General features: G+C 40.0%; 2 protein-coding genes and 1 long non-coding RNA gene across 5 annotated transcripts; 1 reads left to right on the plus strand and 2 right to left on the minus strand.

Moving 5' to 3' along the window:
• The first annotated feature begins 1,672 nt into the window (after positions 1-1,672).
• On the plus strand, positions 1,673-6,379 carry rraga (Ras-related GTP binding A). Of its 3 annotated transcripts, none has more exons than XM_044371547.1 (10): positions 1,673-1,778; positions 2,185-2,307; positions 3,529-3,628; positions 3,727-3,793; positions 3,890-4,112; positions 5,034-5,129; positions 5,213-5,335; positions 5,444-5,535; positions 5,636-5,751; positions 5,841-6,379. In XM_044371547.1, the coding sequence occupies exons 2-10, from the start codon at positions 2,281-2,283 to the stop codon at positions 5,942-5,944; spliced, it is 948 nt and encodes a 315-aa protein (XP_044227482.1). In that variant the 5' UTR covers positions 1,673-1,778; positions 2,185-2,280; the 3' UTR covers positions 5,945-6,379. The 3 variants fall into 3 exon arrangements, with proteins under 3 accessions (XP_044227482.1, XP_044227483.1, XP_044227481.1); XM_044371548.1 differs by having other exon boundaries at positions 1,703-1,778; positions 2,182-2,307; XM_044371546.1 differs by having other exon boundaries at positions 1,748-1,865.
• Positions 6,196-8,807, minus strand: LOC122996028. The gene is made up of 2 exons (XR_006406915.1): positions 8,088-8,807; positions 6,196-7,815 (listed from the first exon to the last, which is right to left on the minus strand). It is a non-coding gene; the product is annotated as an uncharacterized LOC122996028 (long non-coding RNA).
• A 139-nt stretch (positions 8,808-8,946) lies between these two features.
• cnga2b (cyclic nucleotide gated channel subunit alpha 2b) lies at positions 8,947-17,268 on the minus strand. Its single transcript, XM_044369624.1, has 7 exons — positions 16,652-17,268; positions 14,815-14,923; positions 14,582-14,692; positions 13,583-13,750; positions 13,152-13,259; positions 12,915-13,021; positions 8,947-11,344 (listed from the first exon to the last, which is right to left on the minus strand). The coding sequence occupies exons 2-7, from the start codon at positions 14,913-14,915 to the stop codon at positions 9,852-9,854; spliced, it is 2,088 nt and encodes a 695-aa protein (XP_044225559.1). The 5' UTR covers positions 14,916-14,923; positions 16,652-17,268; the 3' UTR covers positions 8,947-9,851.
• Positions 17,269-20,493: the final 3,225 nt, after the last annotated feature.

The following is a 20,493-nucleotide window of genomic DNA, read 5'->3' on the forward strand; positions in this document are numbered from 1 at the left end:
TCATGTCATTAACAGTGATTTCTCTCATTTATCCTGCAACTACTAAGTGGTCCAAGACAAGTGGTCCAAATAAGCTGCTCTCTCTCTCTCTGTCCTCTGTCTGTTGTCACCGTGTCCCTTCTGGCAATTCCCTTCTTGGGGAAGGACTTGGTTTAAATCAATTTTTGAATTATCTGCTCCACTGCATGCAGATGATATCAGAGCTAATCCATCACGGTGGGCCCAAAAAATTCTGTGTAAGAAAATTATGTTTTGCTTCTGTTCAAGAGAGACGTCAATGACGTTTCCTGTGGCTTCTACTGGGAAGGTTGCTATCATATGTAGTTATTTAGTGAACCATGTCCACGGTGTCAAGTGCCTTTGTGTGAATATGATGATGATAATTGTTAATGAAGATTTTCTGTAGTTAAAGACAGTCCTAGTCAACAGGATAAATACCATAGGTGAATAATTTTGCAATATTGGCCCACTGCTGATCATTTATTTTGCATTTCCCACCTTCTTCTTTCCTTTTACAATAGATTCAAGACATTTTATTGCCATTTGCACAGGCACTGGGTACATGCATGTTGGAATTCTTGTGTGGTTCACTCAGGTTCAAAACAGAAACAATTTTTGCAATAAATTAAGTTAAAATAAGTTTTTAAAAAAAGAAAAAAGGAGTAGCAAGGTAACTATTGGTATACAGCAACTAACTACTGGTCAAACAGCACAATCTGCTCCTTATTATTCTGATCTGATGGCAACTAACACTGGGTGAAAACTTTCACAAAGGAACAAAGTAACCTCAGTTTAACCATAAGACATGAACAGAGACAGCATGTTTATTGCCATCTAGTGGTCATTCTGCTAAACTACAACTCAACATATTTTTCAGTGGGGAAATAAAGATATTAAAATCATTACTGTCATTAGTGCCACTCTTAATATTTCCAAGACTAACACTGATATATGTTTAGATTGTATTAGTATCTGCATTTATTCAAACTAGGCTTTTTGTATAGAATTAAATGTTGTCTGTCTTCTTCTCACTGTAAAACTATTGTGCAGTCAACCCTCATGTCTGTCCTTGTCTAACACTTCAGCAGTTAAACCCTGTGTATCAAAGTGAATTACGATTTGTCATAAATGACAAATTCCATACTTATCATTGCTCTCTCTATCACACGGCTGGATGGACTTCCTTACAGTCAAGAAGAAAAAAAAACATCTCATGTTATTCAGCTATAAAGCTCCACTGTTGAAGCTTCTAAACTACCTCACATCTCCTCTCTCACTTAAATCCAGTAACCACAGTACAGGATCCAGTAACTACTTAACCTTAGATATCCCTCAGGTACGCACTAATGTTGGCTGAACTGGCTTCAGGTACTATGCACCTTTAAATGGAATAAACTGCAAACTGCCCCCAAACTTGGAGATTTTAAAGGTTTATTATTATTTTATTTTATTTTATTAATTCCTTAGTGATTGTGAAGTTGTGTTGTTTCTGTTTGCTGATTGTGTTCTTGTCTTATGACTGTTTCTTGTTCTCAGGTCTCATTTGGAAAAGAGATATCAATCTCAATGAGACTGTCTGATTAAATAAAGTTTTAAGAAATAAAAATAAATAAAATTCATACACGCATGATGTAATAAGATATATCCTTTAAAGGTAAAGACAAACTGTGAGCCTTCCGTCAGACAAAACTCAGGGCAAAAAAGCATGACAACTCATCATGTGACTTTGGCGTAAACAGGAAGCAGCTGATTCTGACTTCACTGCCTGTTTCTACCAAGTAATGTATACAACTGTTTACCTAAAAGCAAATAAAAACTATAGCCTTAAAGTGCTTGAATATAAGTAACCGTTCTACCCTGTCGGGGTAAGTAAGACAACACGCTAACGCTGCGCTAGCCGTTTAGCTCGGCTAAGCTACCTGACGTTTATCCGGACGGTGTGTCGTGCTAACTCACTTAGCATTAGCTTAGGTGTTTATCCGGAACAGAAAAGAGTTTAAATAAAGTTAGTTCGCTGTGTATATGTTCTTCTGTGTTTAATAAGCATATGGATGGTTATGCATATATGATTTGTTCGTCGTTTAAGCGTTCAAACTTGTCTTTTGTAGTTATATCTGTTTTCTGTCAGTGGAGCTACAGCTGAATTGACAGCTAGGTGAAAATATTTGTGTTTTTGTTCAGCAGCTGAAGGAGAAGAAGAGGAGAGCTGCTGCAACACACACTGAAGTCATCTGACCTGCAGCTCAGAGAAATACTCCACATCGTTTCTGCTGAGGGGGGATGTCAAGCACAGCAATGAAGAAAAAGGTGAAACTCCTCATGGACTCTTTGTAGTGGTGAAATACATTTACTCAAGTGCTGTTCTTAAATGCAATTTTTTAGGTGCTTGTACTTTACTTCAAGCATCTACCCAGTCATTTAAAATGGAGCTTTGGATGCTTCCCTAACCCTGAAGGACGGGTTCACAATTTTTCAAGTCAGTCTTAAAACAACAGTCAGGTGTCCATGTGAACACAAAGGTTTTCCTTGCTGTAATCATTCCTCCTGTTCATACTGGCTGTTAAAAAATCCCCTTCAAATGCACTTTCTATGTAAGTGATGGGGGCCAAAATCCACAGTTTGTCATTTATTTCTTTTTTTTTGCAAAAATGAATTTAAAAGTGTATCTGAAGCTTATATGAGGCTTCAGCAGTCTGAGTTAGTCATATCAAGTGGATATCTGCCACATTTACAGACTTTTTAGCGTTAAATTCCCTCTTTGTGTTTTCGCGAACAGTGTTTCCCCGTTGAGCTGTGGTGGAGGTATAGAAACCAAAAGAGGAACTTTGGCACTAAAAAGTCTATTGTTCAAAAATATCTACTTGATTTGACTCACTTGGACGGCTGAAGCTTCATTTTAGCTTCAGATAAAATTTTAAATACATTTTTGCACAGAAGGAGGCTTGTGGATTTTGGCCTCCATCACTTACACTGTAAGTACACTATGAAAGGATCTTCTTATGGTCAGTATGAACAGGAGAATGATTACAATAAGAAAAACCTATTTTAGTTTTCATATTGGCACCTGACTGTTGTTTTAAAACAAACTTGAAAATTTTTTAACCCGTCCTTTAAGTACAATTCTGACATGCTTGTACTTTATTTGAGTATTTCCATTTCATCAATCCACCAGTCTTTGAAATTTGGAGATTTTGGATTATTTCCAATGCCTTTAGTCATACCCACAACAATAATAATGGGAATTGCACATTCTGATATGCAGTATTTGGTGTCTTAGACCTGTCCCCTTAAAAAACATAAACCAGGAATCAATGGGATTTCTGAACCAATACAAAGAAAGTTCCCACTTCTGTTTTTCACCTCCAGCACAAACAAACCCTCATCAGTATCATTCTCTGAATGATTTTGGCAATTTTAACAACCTGAGGAGGAGTTACTGTAGATCAAGAGTTTAAGTGGAGTAGATGGGAGTATAAACAATACTCTTAACTTCAGTGATGATCTGATCTGATGGATTTGTGCTTTCAGGTGTTACTGATGGGAAAAAGTGGGTCTGGAAAGACCAGTATGAGATCAATCATCTTTGCCAATTACATAGCTCGAGACACACGCCGCCTTGGAGCTACAAGTAAGAGCACTTTAAAGAAAGATTCTACATGAAAATACATTTCTTTGAGGCTGGTTTTTTAATCTTTAAAAAATCCTCTCATCCTTTCTTAAATGTAGTTGACGTGGAACACTCCCACGTACGGTTTCTTGGCAATCTGGTTCTAAACCTGTGGGACTGTGGAGGGTAAAGTACATTTGTTCATTATTTGATAATTCAGAGTCTTTCACCTAATCTGAAAACCTCTGTGAAACGTTGCTCCGTGCTCCCTTTACCCACCAGACAGGACACATTCATGGAGAACTACTTCACCAGCCAGAGGGACAACATTTTCAGAAATGTAGAGGTGCTTATTTATGTGTTCGACGTCGAGAGCCGTGAGCTGGAGAAAGACATGCACTACTACCAGTCGTGTCTGGAGGCCATCCTGCAGAACTCCCCTGATGCTAAAGTGTTCTGCCTTGTGCACAAAATGGATCTGGTGCAGGAAGACCAGAGAGATTTGGTAAATTTAACAGCTGTTTTCTTTCATTGCCAGTAGTGCTCTTTCACTCTCTCATGCACATTTGTGCTCTTTCACACAGAAATATACACACAGACATGTAAACATGCAGACAGTCATGTTCACAGTATTACCAGAAACCTTGCTGCTGACGTCATTTTACCTAAAACTGATTAAGACAGAGAATAATATTGTTATAATGTTTTATATTATAATATTTAATTGAAGGCTCACTAGATTAACCCTTTAGTAGAAACAAATGACACAATAACTCTTTAAACGAGCCAATCGTGACACTAAAATCAGTGTTTCCATAAATTTACCTTTACAATCTTTATAAGATCGTACAGTAATTTGTTGTTTTCATCACCATTAAGCTGCTTACATCCACACATGTGCATTAGATAATATGTATATTAACAAATGCACTCACATGAGCACACTTGAATCATGTTGTGATTCCTAACGTCAGTATCAGTAACATATCGCTCAATTCTGCCTAAAACTTCACAGGCACTGTTTTGCATAGTAAAGATAAATACTGAGGAATGGATACATGAACAATGTGACTTCTATTGGATTTTTACATGCATTTAAATATATGAAAGTTAGCCTTCATGGATAATTTCACTGGAAAACCTTAACAGTTTTAGCTCTTTTTTTAATATTTATGTTGTCCCTTTTGAAATAAACCTATTGGACAACGATAAGCCACGAGGTGACAGTAAAAGATAAAATAAATAAAATCAATTAAGCTACCAGTGATGATAATTGTGCTCCAATTTGTATATCTATTACGTCCATATTTCTCTATTTATGTGATTTATTTATGCATTCACTTGATAGTGATGTTGAACTGAGGAAGACCCAAATTGAAATCAAATTGCTTCACTACTGTCTGTGTGACTGTTCGGGTCTTTACAGATCTTTAAGGAGCGTGAAGAAGACCTGAAGAGACTGTCCAGACCTTTGGCTTGCACGTGCTTCCGGACATCAATCTGGGACGAAACCCTGTATAAGGTTGCGATATTTGACTGGTTGTATGTTAAGATGTCAGGTCATAACGTTGACGCTGTTTGTAACATTGTTTCATGTCTTTGCAGGCCTGGTCTAGCATAGTGTACCAGCTCATCCCAAACGTCCAGCAGCTGGAGACAAACCTGAGAAATTTTGCGCAGATCATAGAGGCAGATGAAGTTCTTCTGTTTGAGAGAGCCACTTTCCTGGTGAGAGCAGCCACCACCACCTCTGGCAAAACAGTGTCTGGGTAGAAAATCTGAATCTAAAAATGCACTTTTTTGTTTGTTTTTTTTTATTGTGTGTTGTAAATGCAGGTGATCTCCCACTATCAGTGCAAAGAGCAGCGTGATGCTCACCGATTTGAGAAGATCAGTAACATTATCAAACAGTTCAAACTCAGCTGTAGGTGAGTTCACTTTACAAAAACATCACCTTCACCTCGCACATCACCTGCTGCTTTTTTTATGACATTTTCTATTGATATATTTATATTTTTTATATTACAGTAAACTTGCAGCCTCCTTCCAGAGCATGGAAGTGAGGAACTCCAACTTCGCGGCCTTCATTGACGTCTTCACCTCCAACACATATGTTATGGTCATCATGTCGGACCCCTCCATCCGTAAGTAGTGAAGATAACATTTCTCTGCAGTGAATGTTAAGTCAAGAGACTGAATCAACATCATAATAATCCGTGTCTCCAATTTCCAGCATCTGCAGCCACTCTCATCAATATCCGTAATGCTAGGAAACACTTTGAGAAGTTGGAGCGGGTGGACGGACCCAAGCACAGCCTGCACATGCGAATGCGCTAGCCAGGGTGTTCGCGCCAGTGGATACTCTCAGCCAATCAGTCCACAGACCGCAGACAGCATGTTGCGGTCCAGCTCCGACACATATGAGCAGCCCTGCACCGTTTCCTCTATATCTTCACATTCAATCACAGTTATTATGGGAAAAATCATATTTTCTTTGGTCTAATTTCTACAGTGATCATAAATATCTCAGACGGTGATGCTTTCTGTTGAAATATGTGTCCTGACTTGAGGTATTAAAGTAAAACGAATAGTTGTGTTTACTATGAAAGGGTCTATGTTTGCTGTCACACTTTGTCATATACAGAAGAGAATCCCAGTGATCAGGGGATCTTATGTCCAAATGAAAAGCGACAGATACCGTTTGATTTTCAAATGCAGTTTGTAAGCTGTTACACTTTGAAAGTACAAACAATATAGTTATATTCAGAAATATATGGTGCGTGAAATGTTTTTCTCTGCTTTTATATTTTGCCTGTGATCACCACATGAACAACATCAACAACACAGGTCATGTTTATGCTTTATATGGTATAAACAGATACATTTAGTTCATGTTTCCTGTATAAAAAAAAAAAAACCTCCTGCTCAGAGATGCTACATGTTATTCTTTCCACAATTCATTTTCAAGTCACTGCACATACAGCCCTGTCGGCACCAGTTGTCCTGCACACACGACATGTGGTGGCAAAAGTTTGAGAGGGGGGAAGGGTACAGGACAGCTCAGTGCACCTGTTAAAGGAGTTGCAGGGTGTCGACACCAGTGCAAGGGCAGATGGAGCAGCATGTTACAAGCACAATTTAACAACACGACAGACAGCTGCATGTAACGCAGAATGAAATTTCATTTATTTAGTTATATCTGAATTAGCACATTAGCTGCAGTTTGGGAGCTTGCAGGGCAAGTCCAATCAATCTAGTGTAGTGAGCTCATGCTTCTAACATAAAGTATGTGGATCCAACATAATATACATTACTGGATCCAGTTTTTGATAATACTGTATATATCACCCACCAAACACTCAAAGCAGGTTGCTGCATGAAGGGCTGCATTTCTGTAGGTAAGCTACAGCTGTGATTGGTGGAAACTATTTTGTTATTGTCTTAATTTGACAGATTAATGCAAGTTGATGCTGCTTTTATTGTTACAACTCATAAAAAAGTTATTCATAATCCTTGAAAAAACACACATGGGTCCCTTCTCTCTATTGCTGTTGATTTATATCCAAAAATGTGTTGTCTAGATTACATAAAAACCATTGTTTCAACTGCATTTCAATGATATAGTTACAGTTAGCCAATCATTTGATTGAAATATAGTAATGGAAGTAGTAATTTAAATACTATGTTACACATAATGGTTATATGTAACCTAGAAATCTCAAAATGTTAAACTTTTCAAATAACTTAACTTCATACATAGACATCTTCTGTTTAGCAAATCAATCATATCTCATTTCTTCTCATATCTCTTTTATGTCATATTAAGGTTATATTTAGACCAAGATTGAGATCTTCATGTACTTTTTATCAAATGTCAAACATCACGTGGTTGATATTTGCATCAATCAAGAGCTCTACGTGCCATTTGTTTCTAATGTGATGCAAAAGAGAGACCATATTTGTTCATGCAGTTTAACAAGCCTGTAGGTAATTGGAGACTTGTCCACGGTACTTGATCCCACCCAGTCCTTCAGGGGCTGCAGGGGATATGCACTCATTACCTCCTGCCTCTTTATTATAGCCACCTCTGCTGCAGAGGCATTGTTCCAGCTGCGCTTATCGACACAGCTCATGTGGTTGAGTTGTATCCTGGAATGCAGCGGCTGAATAACTGGAAAATCCCCAGTCCTTCAGCTCAGGGAGTGAGTCTGCAAAACAGAAATGGGAGAAACTAAGTGCAAACTGAGACAAAGCACCATACTCATATTAACATGCAGCTTGCTGTGTGAGGGTTCATTTCATCAAAAGTTTCATTTTAAGAACTCTCCTTAAATATCCTAAAAAAGCCAAAGTAGGAAATATCAAAAGATTATAATGATAATCAAAGTTTAGCTGCATGGTGTGTGTGGTTCAGGTCTAACCTGGGAAATAAGGACACTGGAAAATAATTGTGTTTGTGTGTGCGAACACAGCAAATCACCTTCTACTCTCTCTCCTTGGACTTCTTCCCCAGGAGGAGCCACAAGAGACAACGTGTACAGGACCAGAGCACAATGTAACATGTCTAGAGAACTGAATCCCTCTGCTGATGCAACCAAACACAGGATGTTTACAGGTGACCAAAAAGTGAAACTATTAGCAATTTTATTTGCAGATTTTTAAGTGCTCTAGTTTTTACTTATTTTTCTTATCAGTAATGTGTTCAGCAAGATGGGTTCAGCAAAAGTGGGCCACTTTTTGGCAAATGCACCTTGGACACTATCATAACAGATATTTACTTACACCAATCATGTTTTTGTGAGATGGTACGACTCTTCTAAACACATTTATGTAAGGTTTTAAAGGTAATTGATCATTATTTAAACAGACTCTCAAACCCAACAAGAACCCCCTTTTTCAGGTTTAGTGGGACAGCTTATCTGCTGCACGGGAACACTGATCTACAGTGACTTTTACAGACAAGACAAAGTACTGACTCTTTTAGAAAAGGTTGACCTTAAGCAACTCCTTATACTCATCCATGACTCATTTCATTCTTTTTCCTCAATCCACTGGTTTAATTGAACTCCATTTCTGCCTTTTTCCAAGTTTTGCCAAGTTTTCTGTTGACAACACTTTCCTGCTTCATTTTCTGTTCTTGCTATTTTGCATCTCTCTCTCTCCTTGCCTATAAACTGACTGAATGAATATGGAGGCCATTTTTTTTGTAACAGATAACCTACTATTAGAAATACAAAGCCCAAAGTCTGAGACCACTTTCCCATTGAAGTGAATGGGAAAGTGGTCTCAGACTTTTGGACCCTATTGTATGTAGACTAATATATATTTAACTAGAACTAAAAAGAATATAGCAGGCTAAATAAATAGACAATATAGTCATATAGACATAGATTTTTTAAAATAATTAAATAATTATCAAATATTTGACCTCCTTGATCTGACTTGAACTAGCAACCTCTGCTTCACGGCTTTAAAATCTCCAGCCACTGTACCTGCCTTATCAGACTTGTCCATTATTAAACTAAAATATATGATATTGCTGGAATACTGCATGAATCATGCTTAGAAAAGTGTCCCATTTTACAAGAAAACAGTGTCCCGATTTTGGTTAACACCAGGGGCAGTTTCCAGGCAAATTAAAGACAATATTGTGCATATTTATTTTGAACGGGGAGTCATAATGGCTTTAATAAGATAATATGTCTGCTGTAGTTGGTTAATCCCTTATGTTTTTTCCCTTTTGCTTATGCCACTCCACTTTCCCTGAGCACATGCCGAACAGTTAGTCTTGTGTGACTTCCAGCCACACCTAAAATGATGATGTCAAAGCAATAGCAGTGATTGTTCAGTGATAAATAGTGTTGTGGCAAGATTTCAGGATAAAAAACCTTGTTGCTTCTATCCAGTCAATTAGTAAAATAAGCCAATGCTTAGATGTCCCACTTTTGCTGAAACCGCCCTCTACCCTCCTTTAGCTTGAGTAAGCATCCATGAAGTAACTTTAAAGCCACCATTGACACACGCATCCAACACATCGGTTAAAGACTGCATGGGCATAGCAGTTTTGTCCAATTTCTTTTCATGTTTATTGACATGCAGACATCCCTTTACACTCAGCTAAACTGAAAGAACGTCCTCACAATGTAAGTGAAAAAGGGACGTCATGAAGTTTTTCTATACTCTCACTGAGTCTGAATCAAAGTACTTCAGGAGAAATGGATCTAAAAGCTCCTTGGTGATTTGGTTAATGTTTTGACGTTGGGCTTTTTTTGCCCTCTTTTTGCACATTATTCCGATGAGGAGACCCATCTGTATGAGCAACAGGCCCAGGGTCTGTTTCGTTGACCGTCTCTGCATTTGCATCCATGTCATCATTTGCATCTGCGCCACAGTCCGTTTGATTCAGCTGCCGCTCCAGCAGAGTGATGCGCTGCTTCAGCCGTTGCTGAGTATGTGTGTATTCGCTGAGAAGGCGGGAAAAGCGAGTCTGAAGGGTGTCCAGAGAGGACTCCAGCCTCTCCACCTTCTCCTCTGTGTCCTCTTTCTGCATTCCGCCGCTCTCTGCGTTCTCATCCAGCAGACCCTCCTTCATCAGGATCTCCCGGCCCCTCTCCTCCAGCACAGTCTTAGCATCTGGATATTCGGTTACTGCCTCCATCAAGTCATCCTTAGAGAGGCAGAAGAGATCAGAATAACCCAAGCTGCGAATGTTGGCTGTCCGACGATTTCCCATTTTACTACCTTTTATGTTCAGGATGCTGATTTCCCCAAAGCAGCTGCCAGAGGTGAGGAGAGCGTACTGGGTGACCCCGTCGTCAGCCACCACAGCCAGCTTCCCCTCTTTGATGATATACATCTCCTTTCCTATGTCCCCTTTTCTGCAGATGTAGTCACCTGGACTGAAGACCTGCGGGCGTAGTTTGAGCACAAGCTCCACCAGCAGTCCGGCCTCACAGTTTTGAAAAATGCGTACTTTCTTCAAGGTCTCCAGGTGTACATTAATTGCAATCTCTGCACGCAGTTTGTTTGGCAAGTTCTTTAGCACCTCCTGCTCATCTACCGCTTTCTTGTTGGTCCAGAGGTAGTCAAACCATTTAATGACACGTGTCTCCAGTTCTTTGCTGACTTTGCGGAAGTGCATGTAGTGTTTGATGGCATCAATCCGAGCTTGAAACTCGGCGCGGGTGGCATTCATGTTTGCAATCATAGAGCCAACGTTTCCCACGATTGTGGCGAAGATTAGCACCCCAACAAGAAAGTCAAAGACCACAAATAGGTACTCTTCATCTCGCACTGGTGCAGGCATCTCTCCAATAGTGGTGAGAGTAAGAGTTGACCAGTACAGGCAATAGACATAACTCCGAGTCAGGGAGGAATACTCAGGTTTGGAGATGTTTGGGAACACCCAAGTATCCGAGCCCAATCCCAAAGACTTAGATATAGCGTAGTAGATGCAGGCGTTCCAGTGAATGATGACCAGGATGTAAAGCACCAGGTTGCAGATACGGAACATGTTGGGGTAGTTTGTGCGCGTCTCAGTGCGGTCAAAGAACTCAAACATGCGTGGGAAGCGCAGCAGACGGTTGAACCTGAGTTGTGGTGTGTGGATGCCAGTGGAGATGTACGCCAGGTCAGTGGGCAGGATGGATACCACGTCCAGCTTGAACTGCAGTGTTCGGACATAGCTGTCTCTGAGCTTGACATGGTCCTTCACCATCAAACCTTGTTCCAGGAACCCTGAGACAAGAAAAATTGAGCACAAATTCATTTGAGCAGTGATGTCTCAGCTCACTGTTGTGTTATATGTCTGCAAATCAGTTCTTATCATGAGATGAAGCTGAACTGTGTATGAAAAAAGTTAAACCTGCAGAAACAAGTTGTGAACACAACACTGACATATCATCACCTTTTTAGCTGATATGTTGAACTTGTTAGCAAACAGTTATTTACACATCCAGCACTTACGGAGCAACATTATCTTACATTTGGAGTTGTGTTTCTATCCACTGGGTGAATAGAAGTCCAATATTCACTCTCTTTTAGCTCTGTTTTTGCTCTCTTACAACTCCTGAGGGAAATATCTGGCTCATTACCTGCTAAATGCTCCACTATGTTCACCAGCTTGTTGCTAACTATGTGTGTCTGCCATTCGGTGCTGAGCAGGTTGTGTACAGTGGTTTTTAGAGCTTTTTCTCTGGAAACGATGCTATGAGAGTGGTGAGAGTGAACCAAAACAGTAAAGTTGCAACCGGACAGCTAAACAATAGGCTGAAAGTCACTATAAAGTTCTTTAAAGCTGAGGAGAGCTGCAGAATTGGGTGATAACGTAGACTCATTACTATGAGCGATGCCTCTGACATTACGCTGTCATTTGATACATTGTCATTAAAAAAAAACATTGATTATTGGCACTTTAAAGCTGCACAATGCAATATCTATCAACAGTGTCTCAAATAACTATGTTTAACATGAAAAGCTTTGCTTGCAGTGGCAAACTCTCAGAGAATTATCATCTGCAGTTCCTCTTCGCAAAAGAGCATTTTAGTGTCTTTCAACTTATTGTTTTGGTTTTACTGTTTGGTTCAGTCTGACTGCCCTTATTAATTTTGTTTCCAGCAGCTGTGCAGCAGGCAGCTGTTTTCAGTGACAAATCTCTGGTAAACCTACCATGCACCACCTGACCAGCACCAAATGTCAGGCAGACAAAGTTACTAACTAGCTTGTGAACATAGTGGAGCATTTAGCAGCTAAAGAGCCAGATATTTCCCCCAGGAGTTAGTGGAGACCAAAAACGATGGACATGAGAGTGTTAATTAGACTAACAATAGTCAGGTGGCCAGAAACACAGCTCCAAATGAATTTTGCTCCATGTCTTCTGGATGTAATTACAACTTTTTGCTAAAACTCTCCAGGTAAAAACAAACCCTAAACCTAACCTGAAAAAAAAAGATTTCAGCTCCCATATTCTGTTTTCCATAATAATAGGCCCAAATGGCACTAAAGTTCTTTTAGCATAGACTCACCTCACCTGCCTTAATTAACACTATAAATGTAAGTCCAGTTGCCTTTGAGTAATCACTTCTGTCTATCCTGTGAGAATCCTCACAGACATAGATCATACTAATTGTATAACACCAAGTGCATAGTCTATGCCAGTTTTCACCAGGATTGTTTCCTTTTTTTCTACAAACAGAAAAATATCCATCTTTGACTAATTGCATAAAAAGTCCCCACAAGGACCTTCAAGGATTAGCAATACAACTGCATCGTGTTGTGAGGCCAGAAGCTATATTTTGAAATAGGTCACCTGTGCGAAGTCGGACGCAAGTGTCCATTATGTACACAATATCAGAGAGGTAGTCCAACACCAGCCAGCAGATGTAATTGCCCACCTGTAATTTGTCAAAGCATGCCCTGTGGATGAAAAAAGAAAAATGATATACTGCTTCAATCTAAGTTATGGACAGAACAACCATTCACTACATCCATCACCAATCTCTGAGGCTGCAGCTGCCCCAACACACAGCGACTGTAGTGTTATTACCTCGCTACAACAAGGAACCAGTTGTAGAGCACTGCTGTGGCGATAACAAATAACCAGCGGTAGTACGCGTTATCGGATGGGGACACCACAAATAAATCCCACTTTTTCCTGAAAACATCAACAGATTGCAAATAATACAGTCAGACACAGTACAGTATACCTTACTGTAAAGACATATTGAAACAATGGAGTACAATATCTTTACAATGAATATTGTTATTTTGGCAGTTTTAACTTGTAGTAATCCTCTGTACAGGAGAGGTGCCCCTTTTTAGCGCTGTGACCCTTAAAAAGTGCGATATCAACAATATCAGATAGGACTGTTGTGCTGGAGTAGATTACAAAGTCCAGGTGTTTCCAATTTTTGGTCACCCATTGCAATGCATATAGTCATCAAAGTGCTTTGTGGTGGTTCAAGCAGGCAGACATACTTAAACATCCCTTTGGCATTGGCATCTGGTTGCGTGTTGCTGATGCGGCTGGGGGCAGTTCTCAGCTCGGGGCCACGAAAGCGCTCCAGGAAGGAGTCTGGCCGCTCCTCCTCCTCTATCAGGCTCCTGTGTGCCCATTCCCTCAGTCTCACCACCAGGCTCACCAGTCTGACACACAAATAGGGGACATGTACAACCTCTTTAAAAATGTGTGGAAATATCTCAACAGCATACTGGATACGAAAAGAAAACCATACTGTATCTGTACTGTATTGTCTCTCGACAATATTAATTCTAAAAGATCAATAAAATTGTTGTTAACGCACAACAACATCAACACCATCAGACTGTCATTTCATGACACAAATAAGGAAGAGGACACTGCTCTCAGTATGTAAACTTAAATATATATTTTTGGATACATTACTTTATATAGCCTTTGCTTTAAAATATTTCCATTTTAACATAATGTTTAGTTTACCAATTAATCTTTAAATATTTCTTTAAACAAATGAAAATATCATCCATCAAATGGGGTAGAGAGAATTTCCCGTTTCCACCATAAACTCTCTTGAATCCCAAAGTTTCTTGCTTTTCTTCAAATTATTGTACTTTTTTGTCAAGATACTATAAAAGTCTTGAAACAGCTAGAAGGGCATCAAAAAGCTTATAACACCCGTCAGAGTTTTATACAATGACAGCAGAAGACCACAAAGTGGCCATTTTTATGCTCCTATTACAAGTTTTACAAATATGATTTGTCAGCCTGTGATGTTGAAAAGACTTGAACAAAATGCTTTGTGTATTAATTTTGTCTGAAAAGATTCACTTTGTCTGAAAAAGCAGTCTTAGGCTATTTTTTAAAAGGCCAGACAACCTTCACTATAAAAAGATAAGGTAGCAGTGTTGTTTTATGTGTCTTCCTCCCTGCTCAGTCAGTTTATGTAATCTTTGTGAAGGAGGTTGATGTACCACAGCTCAGCTGTCAGATAATTTTACCTTGAGATAGCTCCGTTTCTTTGAAAAGAATTTCTGGAATTGCCTCCGTGAGGATCAAGAGCAGCGACTCTTTGTAGCTCTGAGGATGTGTCATCACAGACAGATGGCACCCTGAGAGCAAAACACATGTAACATTTTACTTTTTTGTAAAGCTGCTTCTTTGTGTTTCTCACATTTTGCTTTTCTCAAACAGACTTATGAAAAAAATAACAACATGATTTAATTGTCATCACCTGCTTAGAATACTCTCAGCTCTCTCGCTCTCCTCCTCTAAGGTGGTCTTCACTGACAGATTGTGGGGCGACCGATCTCTTTCCGCTGACTGGCCCGTCATCTTCAGATCTTCCAGTGAGGACAAACACTCATATTAAAGGATAAATTCACAATTTTTCAAGTCAGGTCAGGTGTCCATAAGGACATTGAAATATTTTTTTTCTGACTGTAATAATTCTTCCTGTTCATACTGACCATTAGAAGATCCCTTCATAATGCACTTTCACAAAATCCACAGTCCTCGTTTTGTGCAAAAATATATTCAAACGTTTATCTGATATGGGGCTTCACCCCCCACATTAGTCAAGTCAAGTGGATATCATCCAAAGTTAAAATCTTTTTAGTATAAAATTCCCTTCATGTAAGCTTTAGATAAACTTTTGAGTACATTTTTGCACAAAACAAGGGCTGTGGATTTTGTCCCCCTATCGCTTAAAGCACGTTCAATTGTTCAGTATGAACAGGAGGAATGATTACAGCAAGAAAAAACACTATTCAATGTTAATATGGGCACCTGACCATTTTCCTTTAAAGCCTCCCATGTAATGACTGGGATTGTTGAACATGTTTTCAATTGAGGAGAGGAAAGTGTTGATAGTTCTCAGGGAGTCTCAGTGTTTATGGTGCGTATGACAGATTATAGTCAGGGGACAGGGGGACGACTGGGACTGTCTGCCATAGTCTCTCATTTGGCCCATCACACAGCAGGTGGTTACCGTGGTGACTGAAGCAACCTACAAGAGGAAGTCAGTGCAGCAACACGATGTGGACACAGCATTGTTTGAAATTTGGGGAGGAAGTTCACCCCAAAATCCATTTCCAACCACAAAAAGCAGTTTTTGTCACACCAAACGTGGGGGCAGTGACATGCGTTCACCCTCTGAGGCACAGACAGATGATGGGGTGTTTAGACGACTGTTACCATTGTGTGACTAATTGGTGGATCATTAACGAAAACACACACACGGTCGGCCTGAGGCTCTGAGGCTCAGCAAGCCAATCAGCTGCTCTCCCTCAGGAGCCGCATCACTTAGGAAACCAGTGTGCTGACTGAAAGCAAAGTGTGTCATGTATGTATCATGACTGTATGGTAGCTGAGTTAAATAAACCTTCATTTATCCAACTTCAGAGAGACAAACTACACTTTTTTACTGTCAGTGTGGACTAAAAAAGTAGCTCAACTTTAAAAAAAACAAAACAAAAAAACACTGTAGTCCATAATTTCCCAATTATTCCTATCCTCATTTGGTACTAATTGCAGGAACATGAGGGACAATGTTTAATTGGTACACTTCCAATTAATTGATTGTCTGCAGGCAAGCATACAATATGACATATATGGAGAATAAATTTGACAATAATAAATGAATAATTAATAAATATTTACTTGGGGTTTGCAGGGAAATTCTTATTTTCTCTACAAAATTACATAGTTACATTTAGGAAATTTCCAAGGAAATCTTTAGGAAATTACAAACCCCTAATAAAAGCTTTTTCCTTGTTTAATATTTAACTCCACTTAAATATATTCCTTACAATTGCATATAAATATTAATTTGACTGACTTAATACGTTATAAGACAGAGCTTCTATTTGTTTTACTAGCTCTCTAAACATAAAACCTGTTTTACTGAAACAATATTACATTTACATTATAACACAGCAAAGAAATTGTCATTATTTGTAATCAAATTGTATTCTTCACAAAAGGAGCAGTGTGGATTATTAGCATCATAATCAATGTATGCCAAAAAATCCTGGAAAAATAAATCAACTGACACACAGCCGTGGTCCTACCTTTAGTTTCCTCCAGTTACTCCAGTAAAATCCTTATGGTGACTTCACACAGACACACCCAGAGCAGCTCTTTCCCGGCCAATCCATCCTCCGTGCCCACATCGGATGTTATGAAAGGAAAAAAATTCTGCATCCTCTAGCTACTCCTACAAAAAAAAAAAAAAAAAGAAATTCACATGTCCCGTTCTTGCAACATTTTCTGTGAGCCTCCTCTTCAAGTGTGTTCCCCTCTTCCTCTCAGGAGAGTGGACACGTGGTCCACCTGGTCCTCTGATGGACTGAGCATGTGTGGGAGGTTGGCAGGATAGGAGGAGAGGTGCAGCAACAGATGCAGGGCGGGGAGATCTTTGAATGGTTAAGAGCCCAGATGTCAGGTTTAGAGTGAGCAGTCTTCTGGGAAAATCTCTTGGCAGCACCTTTCTTCTCTCTTACACTTGAGAATAATGAGAAACAGCAACACAATACAACAACACCACCCACTGGAGCATAAGCTAGGAGTTAGCAAGACCCTGCACCACTGAGCTGATAATGTACCAACAAGTGCCCAGGCCCAAGAGAAGGAGTGCAAACACCTGAAGGATGCATTTAAAGCCTGTGGACACCCTAACTGGACCTTTGTGAAAACAGCCACAAGATCCAGGAAGAACACCAATACTGTGGGTGGTGAAGAAAAGAAGAATAAACGCACAACATCATCATTCCTTACGTGTCTGGAGTATCTGAGAAACTCAGGGGGATTTTCAACAAAAACTGCATCCAAGTGTTTTTCAAACCCAGCAACACACTAAGACAGAAACTGGTCCACCTGAAAGACTGCACACCAAACACAGGAAAAGCAATCTAATGTGCGCAGTCCACTGCGGTGAGGAATGACTTGTATATTGGAAAACTAAACAACCATTAAACAAATACATAGCTCAACACAGGAAGGCTAACTCCTCAGGTCTCAGGAGTAAACCTACACCTGAAAGATAAGTGACACTCTACGTACAACAACGTACATATTTTAGATAGTGAGGACAGATGGTTTGAAAGAGGAGTGAAGGAAGTTGTGTATGTCAAAGTAGAGAAACCATCCCTCAACAGAGGAGGAGGTCTAGGACACCACTTATCCCCCACCCACAATGCTGCCTTTCATCCCTTCCTAGGAGACATAACAACCATTCACATTTGGCCTCCTGTGACATCTCCAACGACTGTCGTTTACACTTGGCCTCAAGTCATTCCAATGACTCTAACGACTGTTATTACCACCGCCAAGAGCACTAACAGACCACATGGTAGCAATGACCTTGATAATGACCCCACAGACATTAAGTTCCCGAGAATCCCCACCAGTCAGTTAGGAACTGAAAGGAAAAGGAAACTGAGTATGTTGCAACCAAAATGAAAATCCACTCGCATCATCCTATCACAGTTACCAGAACCTACTATTCCCCTGAAACAAAACCCTCAGCGGCCCTGTTTAAAGCTATTTCCAATCCCAGTCATTCCCTCATAATGAGAGATCTTCAGCATGTAGACTTCAATTGCAAAAAACAAACCAAAGTGGCATAGCACTAAAACAGATTCTAAATAACACAAATCTGTCAACTATCAACACAAACAAACCCACCTATATGTCTCCCCAAACAGGCAGCACAGACATTCTGGACTTGATTCTGTGCTCCCCTGATCTGGCTTCAAAACTCAATTTCTCCACCACAAACCATCTCTGCAGTGACAACTTTCCTGTTCTTACCACATTCTACTTTCATCTACAAGCAACCCCAAGGAAGAAGTATAACTACCAAAAAAAGCAGAATGTGAAATATTCAGATCAAACATAGAAGAAAAACTAAAGCCAGAGAGGAAACAATTCCCCAAAACTCTGCTAAGACACGGACACAGACATTAACCTCAAAAGGAAGCTGCAAAGAGAATTCACCAGTTTCAGATCACCCCACCTGGAACACATTCTACAAAAAACTCAACCTTGACACAAATCCCCAGACTTTCTGGCAAAAAATAAAGAGCCTAAATAGAGATTCAGAAAACAATAACACACCACCACTCAAATCCTTGGGCACAATCATCGGTGGCAATGAAGAAAAAGCCATACTCTTCAGTAATCACCTTGAAAACATCCACTCATGCCCAAATTACTCATACTTCAACAATAAATGGAAAGACCTGGTTGACAAAGAAATGGCAAAACATGACACAAAAGAGACAAACATAGCCAATCCAATTGCAGAGCACCATCCCCTCACAAAGCCAGTCACCATTCAAGAAATACAACTGCACCTGAAAAAAATGAAAAACAAAGCACTGGGGGGAGACAATGTTGACACCATATTGATAAAACAAGCACCGGTCGCTTACCTCCAGCACCTTGGACAGTTCTTCTCCATCTGCCTCATGACTGGTCATTTCCCCTCACCATGGAAGGTTTGCAGTTGTTACTATGATCTACAAACCAGGAAAAGACCTGCACGGTACCACAAGCTACCATCCCATAAGCCTTGTCAGTCACATAGGAAAACTGTTTGAAAGAGTACTCACCTCACACCTCACCAACTACATTGAGTCAATGGTCCTCCGAGGAATTCACAAAGCTGGTTTCAGGAAAGGGAGACCCACCACAGACAACATCCTTTGATTATCAGAAGACATTCATAGAAACTTCAACAAAAAGACATAACTCTGGCAGTATTCTTTACATAGAAAAAGCTTTCGACAAGGTATGGGACAATGGACTCAAATACAGACAACTGGACACCAATCTCAAACTCTCAAAACCCACCCAATCCATCATCTCAAGTTTTCTCAACAACTGCCAAAGTTGCCTCCACCATCTCAACACCTTTCACCCCCAAAGCAGGAGTTCCTCAGGGTGCAGTTTTGAGATCCTTCTCTTTCTTTTATACATTTTTGACATAAATAACCCCCTAGCCCCCACAGCCAGGTCCAAAAGTCCAGAACTAGCAGCTAAAAAACTTCACAAATGCATAAATGAAATAGAAAACTGGTCAAATATGTGGAGAATCAAACTGAACCCTGCCAAGACACAATGTGTCTGACAAAACACATCAATAACCTGGAACAAAAGGCAAACAATGGACTCAACTATCTCAAAGCCCTCTGTGGTAAGCATGGTGCATCACCCTCTACAGTCATCAAAGTCTACCTGTCATGCATCCAACCACTCTTTGAATACTCTGTCCTCGCCTGAATCACCTTTTCTGATAACCAGCTACAACGCCTGCAAATAATTAAGAACAAAGCACTAAAACTGACACACAGGCTCCCCTTCTACATCAGTAATTATTACATACACACCATAACAGGAATCCAAACTGTAAGACAAAGACATCAAGTAATAGCGCTGAAATACTTGAAGACAATCAACAATCCAGCCCTCCAAAAAGCTACAAAGGAAGCAAAACTAACAGCTGACACCCCCTTGTCATTCATTCTACAGCTGGCCAAAACCCTCCAGCAACCCATCCCCCCATAACTGAGTAACCAAACATATATGTACAGAATACTATTTCACCACTGCTGCCTAATATCACCCTCATACACACACATACATCTATGTAAGTGACACACACCATGCACACAAGGTTTTTTCTTTTTTTTGTGCCTTGGCCCATATGTGTCCTCCAACCTCAAGAGTCTTCCAGCTCCTTCTGCCTCTCCTGCTGCCAACCAAGACCAAATAAGACATAAGACCACCTACTATGGATAGAAGAGAGCATAAGCCCTGAGCTATCCCTCCAAGCTCAGGATCTTCTAGTTCTAGTTCAGTCAGTTGAACTGAAGAAGCCCCATGGATGGGTGGCAAAACGTCTTCAGGT

Source organism: Thunnus albacares, chromosome 13 (genome assembly GCF_914725855.1).
Source record: "Thunnus albacares chromosome 13, fThuAlb1.1, whole genome shotgun sequence".
NCBI classification, from domain to species: Eukaryota; Metazoa; Chordata; class Actinopteri; order Scombriformes; family Scombridae; genus Thunnus; species Thunnus albacares.